Source organism: Entelurus aequoreus, linkage group LG04 (genome assembly GCF_033978785.1).
Source record: "Entelurus aequoreus isolate RoL-2023_Sb linkage group LG04, RoL_Eaeq_v1.1, whole genome shotgun sequence".
NCBI classification, from domain to species: domain Eukaryota; kingdom Metazoa; phylum Chordata; class Actinopteri; order Syngnathiformes; family Syngnathidae; genus Entelurus; species Entelurus aequoreus.
The window spans coordinates 30,493,355-30,502,337 of record NC_084734.1 but is presented as its reverse complement, the minus strand read 5'-3'; the positions used below and the strand labels follow the sequence as shown (position 1 = coordinate 30,502,337).

General features: G+C 39.3%; 1 protein-coding gene across 3 annotated transcripts in view; it reads right to left on the bottom strand.

The window, feature by feature from the left end:
- Positions 1-3,654: 3,654 nt before the first annotated feature.
- The window catches only part of syne1a (spectrin repeat containing, nuclear envelope 1a), a 178,765-nt gene continuing 173,436 nt past the window's right edge, over positions 3,655-8,983 (bottom strand). For all 3 annotated transcript variants that reach the window (XM_062044566.1, XM_062044564.1, XM_062044565.1), the window contains 2 exons: positions 8,664-8,722; positions 3,655-5,364 (listed from right to left, as the gene is read on the bottom strand). In XM_062044566.1, coding sequence (XP_061900550.1) covers positions 5,082-5,364; positions 8,664-8,722 — 342 coding nt within the window. In that variant the 3' untranslated portion in view covers positions 3,655-5,081. The remainder of the gene's footprint in view (positions 5,365-8,663; positions 8,723-8,983) is intronic.

Genomic DNA, 8,983 nt, shown 5'->3' with positions numbered 1-8,983 from the left:
GAGTTATTTGGACATTAGGGGAACATATTCTAAGTAACAAAGACTTAATTTAGAGTTATTTGGACACTAGGGGAACATATTCTAAGTAATACTTAATTTAGAGTTATTTGGACACTAGGGGAACATATTCTAAGTAATACTTAATTTAGAGTTATTTGGACACTAGGGGAACATATTCTAAGTAATACTTAATTTAGAGTTATTTGGACACTAGGGGAACATATTCTAAGTAACAAAGACTTAATTTAGAGTTATTTGGACACTAGGGGAACATATTCTAAGTAATAAAGACTTAATTTAGAGTTATTTGGACACTAGGGGAACATATTCTAAGTAATAAGACTTAATTTAGAGTTATTTGGACACTAGGGGAACATATTCTAAGTAACAAAGACTTAATTTAGAGTTATTTGGACACTAGGGGAACATATTCTATGTAACAAAGACTTAATTTAGAGTTATTTGGACACTAGGGGAACATATTCTAAGTAATACTTAATTAAGAGTTATTTGGACACTAGGGGAACATATTCTAAGTAACAAAGACTTAATTTAGAGTTATTTGGACACTGGGGGAACATATTCTAAGTAATAAAGACTTAATTTAGAGTTATTTGGACACTAGGGGAACATATTCTAAGTAACAAAGACTTAATTTAGAGTTATTTGGACACTAGGGGAACATATTCTAAGTAACAAAGACTTAATTTAGAGTTATTTGGACACTAGGGGAACATATTCTAAGTAATAAAGACTTAATTTAGAGTTATTTGGACACTAGGGGAACATATTCTAAGTAATAAGACTTAATTTAGAGTTATTTGGACACTAGGGGAACATATTCTAAGCAATAAAGACTTAATTTAGAGTTATTTGGTTAGGGTTAGGGTTAGAAAGTTAGGGTTATAATAAGGCCATGCCGAATAAGGCATTAATAAGCAGTGTTGGGACTGTTTCGGCGGTAACTAGTAATCTAACGCGTTATTTTTTATATATTCAGTAACTCAGTTACCGTTACTACATGATGCGTTACTGCGTTATTTTTTATGTAGTATCGGCTAGAAACAGATGCGCTGCGGTGTCGTTCTTCTAAATCTTCCTCTGTCACAAAGTGGAGAGAAGAGCCGCGTGTGTGTGTCTGGGTGTGGGGAGGAAGGTGTGGGGGGGAGGGACACACGTGATCCGCGGTTTGATATATAAAACAAAACAAAAAGGTTGTTCGCATGCACGTTCAGTCCACACACAGCGTGGTCATGGCGAGCGGAGTAACGGAGGAGCTTGAACGCCCCGCGCCATTTAATCGGTGTGTTTATAGGAGCAGACTCCGTTGTGCAAAACGAGGGTTTTAAACACATGCTGAACGTGCTTGAGCCACGTTACGACATCCCGTCGCGCACCCACTTCAGCGCTAAGATTGTGCCAGATCTTTATGAGCAGGAGAAGGAAAAAGTTGTGAATGAACTATCCCGAGCATCACCAGTTGCGCTCACGACAGACTGGTGGACGTCCAGGGAAACAATGTGACGATAAGCGCTCACTTAATCACAGCAGACTGGCAGATGAGCAGACACGCCCCCTCTACGAGAGTCACCTTGCGCAGGTACTGACACAAGCAGTGGAGGAATGAAGATAAAGATATCCCAGTCACAAGTGATAATGCCAAAAATCAAATAATTGCAGTGAATGAGGCAGGACTGGGACCACAGGTAGTACAAGTAGTGAATTTGGCATCACATCTCAGTCAATAGGATGGATCAGGAAGGAGGTTTCCTAGCACAACAGCTGCTCATGTGCTTAAGACAAAGCAAGAAATACTAAAACTGCCTACTCATAAAGCTCATACATGATGTCCCAACGAGGTGGAACTCCACTTATGATATGTTGCAGCAGCAGGCAGCTATATACTCTGCATTGACCCACAAGACCCTGAAGAAAAATGTCAAAGACATCATCACCCTGTCTGATGATGTAAGTGGCAGAGGAGGTCCTCCAGGTGCTTAAACCCCTTTAAAAGTGTTACATCTCTACTGAGCACTGAAACTTCACCATCTGTGTCAATGATCCTGCCACTGAAAACAAGGATTCTACAATCCATGGCTCCAAGTGTGGAAGACAGCAGCTTTACTCCAGATGTCAGACTTTATTTCACTACCTATGTTTCAAGGAAGATGATGTGCCTTCTTATGTTGCTCTTTCAGTTGTTTTTTATTAATGGTCATTGGTCCAAGTTTAAAGAAAGGAGAAATGCCTTTTTATGTTGCACTGTTTTTCATTAATTATGTTAAAATGAAAATAAAAATGCATGTCAAGTTGATCAACAGATTGTATTATTCTCCAGTGCAATAACAGCACTGAAATGAAGGCTAAAAGAGCATTAATGGGAGCTTTAAAAAAAAAGAAAAAAAGAAGTAACTAAATAGTTACTTTTCACAGTAACGCATTACTTTTTGATGTAAGTAACTGAGTTAGTAACTGAGTTACTTTTGAAATTAAGTAACTAGTAATTGTAACTAGTTACTGGTTTTCAGTAACTAACCCAACACTGTTAATAAATACTTAATAATGACTAGTTAAGAGTCAATATGTTACTAATTTGCATGTTAATAAGCAACTAATTAATGGTGAATATGTTCCCCATACTAAAGTGTTACCATGTTTTTTTACTGGTGCATAAAATGAACCGTTCATGAACATCACCTTGTTCAAACAACAAAACCAACACAGTGCATAAACTCACAACAAATTACACACCTGCAAATCAGTCAGCTGTTGCCGTATCGGTAATACGGCGATAGGGAGAAGTTTGTATTTACACGATGAGTCGGGTGTGTTTTGACCTCCGCCGAACTCCTAAGGTTCGATCGAACCCAGGTTAAGAACCACTGGTCTAATCCGAGTCAAATTGTATCATATGTTAACTTTAAACATTTGCTTTATAAAGTTAACTTGTTTTGTATTAAATGTACACAGCTCGAAAGACATGAAGGGAACACTTTGCTCTTAATGAATGAAATATTCCAATTGAAATCTGTTTCTTTCTTGGTGGAACAAAATAGGAATGATCAATGGAAAAAAAAGTAACTCATGGTGGTCTGGAGTCAGTACGTAGACACATGGAGGCCACACATTAGTGAGCCCCACTATATAAGATGGATCAGCATATGATCATATTGTTTCACTTTTGAGTAGGATTCAGTCCACACCTCATGGTTTTGATTTTCATTATCGTTCTTGTTTTGTTCTCAACACATCAAGATTTTAACACTTGCTAAGTGTGTGAAGTGATTTTTGTCCTTGTAAAAAAAAGATGATTTATTGTCAAAATGTTTCACCACAACTAAGTGCTAAAAAACAATCTTTGGAATTAAGTGTGATATACATTTCTGTGTGGAGTTTGCATGTTCTCCCCGTGACTGCGTGGGTTCCCTCCAGGTTCCCCGGCTTCCTCCCACCTCCAAAGACATGCACCTGGGGATAGGTTGATTGGCAAAACTAAATTGGCCCTAGTGTGTGAATGTAAGTGTGAATGTTGTCTGCCTATCTGTGTTGGCCCTGCGATGAGGTGGCGACTTGTCCAGGGTGTACCCCGCCTTCTGCGCAAATGCAGCTGAGATAGGCTCCAGCACCCCCACGACCCCAAAAAGAGACAAGCGGTAGGAAATGGATACATTTAACTGAAGAAAAATAAAAGTAATAATTTAGGGACTCTGTGGGCTTTAAAAATGTACACATATAATGAAACCTCCACTTGGCAGAGTTAATGTACACATTCATTCACTTTCTTTACTGAGTATGGGGCCTGTCCCAGCACTTTGGAGCACATGTAAACAATGTATAGTCCCCAATTTTAAACTTTTGGGATGTGGGTAATAATGGAAAACATACAAAATGCACACAGACGTTCCAATGGAGATTCGAACCCGTACCTCTTTAGACTCATGTGCTAACCATTGTAATCAAACAACCGTATTGTATTTATTTGGACAATAGGAAAGGCTACAACTCTTGACTGCAATTGGTAATTGTTTCACTAACAAGTTGTGGATTTACACAAGAGTTATTAAATGGTTCATGTTTTATTATATGCAAAGAGTATTCGGCATTAGCAAACTGTACATACATAAATTAACAATTTTCATATTTTTGTACACATTGTGTTTAGATAAGGTAGCGATGTTTGATCACTTCGGAATAATACTTATAACCAAACATTAATAATATGATTAATAAATCTACAGCTACACAATCAGTGATTGTTTGGCTTTAGGGGCTTTCAAGTGCATGCTCTAACAGAAACAAAAGTATATATATATTATATATAACAGAAAAAACATCTTTATCACAATCAAAGCAGTAGAAATATGAGCTTTAGCTTTAGGCGGGGAGAAGTTGGCCATTTTGTCTCAAAGGCGTTCAGTCAGTCAGTGCGGTACCTTCAAACAGCAAACAGGGAGTACTTGGACGGTCCTCACAGCAAAGTTGAAACGAACCAGAGAGAAATTAAGTTGGCAAATTCAGACTACAAAAAAATATTTACTTGGTTAGAAGTCTAGCAGAATTTACAACGCAGCGTCAACGCATCTTGTTGGGGCTAGCAAACAGACGCGCATATGGGGAATTGAATCAAAGAGTAAAAAGTACATCCGGGCATTTTCACCGCAGGACTCGAGTTATGTAGTCGTAAACGCGTCCTTTTAAACATTATATTAACTCATCTGTTTATTGGTTAAATCTTTTCAGGACCAATATCCTTAAACACTTGAGCTTTTTTCAGACGAATAATATTCCGCTCAATAAACAGTAGCAGCACTGGGAATAGTGGACGACTTTAGCTCCCATCGTGAGTGTATTATAAATAGTGCTTTGTTCTTTCTCATTGATATCACTAAAAAACCTCATATACATATTTAAGGTAAACAAAATTTAAAAATATATATTTAAAAAGGTCCATTAGTAATTAAAGGCCTCCTTGTCATAATGGTGCATCCCAACAGGGGGCGGAGCTTGTTGCTGTAGGGCACAGGGTGAAAAAGGGCACATTCACAGGAGTCCTTGGCAAAGCGATATGGGTGGATAGGCAGCTATATAGGTGGGGGTCCGTTTGTGTAGCGCAGCATGGGATGGAAGGAGCGGGCAAAGTTGTTGGCGTGGTGGCAGCTGTAGTCCTCCTGGCTCATGGGCACCAGGCAGGCCAGGCCAATGAGGAACAAGAGGAGCAGCTGCACGGGGAGCGCGGCTCTCAGGACACGATGCAGGAAGGAATGGCCTTTGGAGGAAGAGGAGGAGGAGGATGGCGAGGAGACGCCGTCCAAAAGGTCAGAACGGGAGGAAACGCAGCCAGCGGCGCCGGCTGACCTCCTGCGGCTGGGAGGGAGGATACACAAAAGGAGTCAGATACGCCAAATATTTGCAAAGCATTACTGTGCCGAGTCAAACGTGTTTTAATTGAAGCACCAAAACATTCTTATCTCATCAAAATACATTTGGAGGATTAATGTGGACGTCGCAAAACAACGTTAGGTACACCTGAAATTCATTAAAAGAGCTGCATTATTTGGACAAAAGTATAATAATGAATATCTATTTAAAGGCCTACTGAAATGAAATTGTTTTATTTAAACGGGGATAGCAGATCCATTCTACGTGTCATACTTGATCATTTCGCGATATTGCCATATTTTTGCTGAAAGGATTTAGTAGAGAACGACGACGATAAAGATCGCAACTTTTGGTATCTGATAAAAAAAAGCCTTGCCCCTACCGGAAGTAGCGTGACATAGTCAATTGAAAGTCTTCTCACATTTTCCTATTGTTTTCAACGCAGCTAGAGCGATTTGGACCGAGAAAGCGACGATTACCCCATTAATTTGAGCGAGGATGAAAGATTCGTGGATGAGGAACGTTCGAGTGAAGTACTAGAATGCAGTGCAAGACATATCTTTTTTCACTCTGACCGTAACTTAGGTACAAGCTGGCTCATTGGATTCCACACTCTCTCCTTTTTCTATTGTGGATCACGGATTTGTATTTTAAACCACCTCGGATACTATATCCTCTTGAAAATGAGAGTCGAGAACGCGAAATGGACATTCACAGTGACTTTTACCTCCACGACAATACATCGACGAAACACTTTAGCTACGGAGCTAACGTGATAGCATCGTGCTTAACTGCAGATAGAAACAAAAGAAATAAACCCCTGACTGGAAGGATAGACAGAAGATCAACAATACTATTAAACCATGGACATGTAACTACACGGTTAATGCTTTCCAGCCTGGCGAAGGTTAACAATGCTGTTGCTAACAACGCCATTGAAGCTAACTTAGCAACCGGACATCACAGAGCTATGCTAAAAACATTAGCTATCCACCTACGCCAGCCAGCCCTCATCTGCTCATCAACACCCGTGTTCACCTGCGTTCCAGCGATCGACGGTGTGACGAAGGACTTCACCCGATCACAGATGCGTTCGGCGAGACGGAGGAAGTTAAGGTGAGTTCGCCGGCTAACGCGTCTGCTATCCATCTCTGTCTTCCTGGTTGTGTTGCTGTAGTCCGCCGCTAATACACCGATCCCACCTACAACTTTCTTCTTTGCAGTCTCCATTGTTCATTAAACAAATTGCAAAAGATTCACCAACACAGATGTCCAGAATACTGTGGAATTTTGAAATGAAAACAGAGCTTTTTTGTATTGGATTCAATGGGGTACCAATACTTCCGCATCAACTGATTCCGTCACACGCATACGTCATCATATCTAGACGTTTTCAACCGGAAGTGTGGCGAGAAATTTAAAATGGCAATTTATAAGTTAACCCGGCCGTATTGGCATGTGTTGCAATGTTAAGATTTCATCATTGATATATAAACTATCAGACTGCGTGGTCGGTAGTAGTGGGTTTCAGTAGGCCTTTAATTGTACTTTGAAAATAATGAGGCCTGTTTCTATGATAGTGGTTATTTTTATTTAGGCACAAAATCTAAGTAACGGATCCCAGTGTAATTAATATGTTCGTACAGTACCATTATTAATATATACGGGGACGGTGTGGCGAAGTTGGTAGAGTGGCTGTGCCAGCAATCGGAGTGTTGCTGGTTACTGGGGTTCAATTCCCACCTTCTACCTTCCTAGTCACGTCCGTTGTGTCCTTGGGCAAGACACTTCACCCTTTGCTCCTGATGGCTGCTGGTTAGCGCCTTGCATAGCAGCTCCCGCCATCAGTGTGTGAATGTGTGTGTGAATGGGTGAATGTGGAAATACTGTCAAAGCGCTTTGAGTACCTTGAAGGTAGAAAAGCGCTATACAAGTATAACCCATTTATCATTTATTTAAAAATGAGTATTTTTGTGTAAGTGCAGTTGATCTTGCGGTCAATATGTTGAAATGCATAAAGGGGGTTTATATGTTTTACAAACAATTCAATTTATATATTTTTTTACAAAAAATCATAATCAGAGTGAATTAAATATCACAAATCTGGATAACAGTGTAGTATTACTTTTGGCACAAAAATAATACAGCTTCAAAATCCTAATACAAAATCGGGATTATTAAAAAAATCATACAAATGTCCAAAGTGTATTTTTAATAATAGTAATAATGTTATAATTTTATAGTATTTTGACACAAAATGTAAAGATACATGTGGATTTAAAAACATTTCAATAATAGAAATAAACCGAGACAATAACTAATTTCTGTATTATAGTGTATTATAATTTTTTAAAAATGTATTATTATCGTCCTGATCAGGGGGGTCTCGGATGATTAAAGACCTGAAACACCCTGTGACCTCTGGTTTATCACTGATGATGTGTCCAAGTATCACCAATAGGTGTGTTTATTATAATAATTATAATTATCATATCATTTTGGCCGAAACTTAACGCAATATATGGATTTTGTGTTTGTTAACATTGTTATTATAATAGTCATACTGTAATGTTATTAGTTTATCATTTTGGACACAAAATCTCAGTGCAAAATAGAGATTTTTAAAAATTTTAATTGTAGCCATTTTAAAGGGTATATTACTATTTTTATATGTTAGTATCAGCTTGGTGTCCAAACACATTGACAACAGCATGTCTGGGCAAAGAGTTGGGGGAAACGTAAAAAATGCAAAACACATCCAATTGCACACAGGAGACTCACATAGAAATAAGACACATGACCAGCAGATACACACACTGGTACATACGCAAACCAAAGACGTCAACCTCCAAGCATCACACACACTCGCACACACACACACACACACACACACACACACACACACAAACAGATGAGTCAGTGGGAGGAAAGCGTGTGTGAGAGTTCAATGCCAAGTTTTGTTTTGTTTTACAAGCACAAGCAGCACTTAAAGTGTCTGGAGAAACAGGTTACGGCCATCTACTGGCAAAGACATTATTACAACGTTATAAGAGAAGCAGCAGCTGATCAAGGTGAAGCAGTGAAACAAAACATCTAAAGAAAAAAAGAACAGCCCGATGTCACCCTGCTCGTTTTAGGAGCTGGTCACATGACCTCAAGAACAGGTGAGAGATCATGGAACATCATCTTACACACGCTTAGATCAAATATTCCCCAATTTAGTTCAGATTCTGTTCCATGATCCCATTCATCTTTCTAGCGGTCCAAAAGGGAGGGTGAGGTACCTGTGGCGGGGGTCGCTCTCAGGGGGTCCAGGGTGGGCCTGACTACTTTTGCCTCGAGGCTGAACGGCGTAATGAGCAGGGAATGGTAAAAAGAAAGAAAAGAAATGTTTCAGTCAAGAGGCAAATGAAGACATAAAAGAACTAAAAGGTTGCTGGAGGGATCATCAACAAAGCAGAAAAGTAATCACATGAAAGCTGGCTTCCCAACCTCTAAAAATGACAAAAATAGAGTAGGATTTTTGATAACATTTTTTATGAAAAGCCAGGTTTCCTTGAGGATCAACATGCTGAAAAGCAGCATATCAAAAAAGCAGGGCACG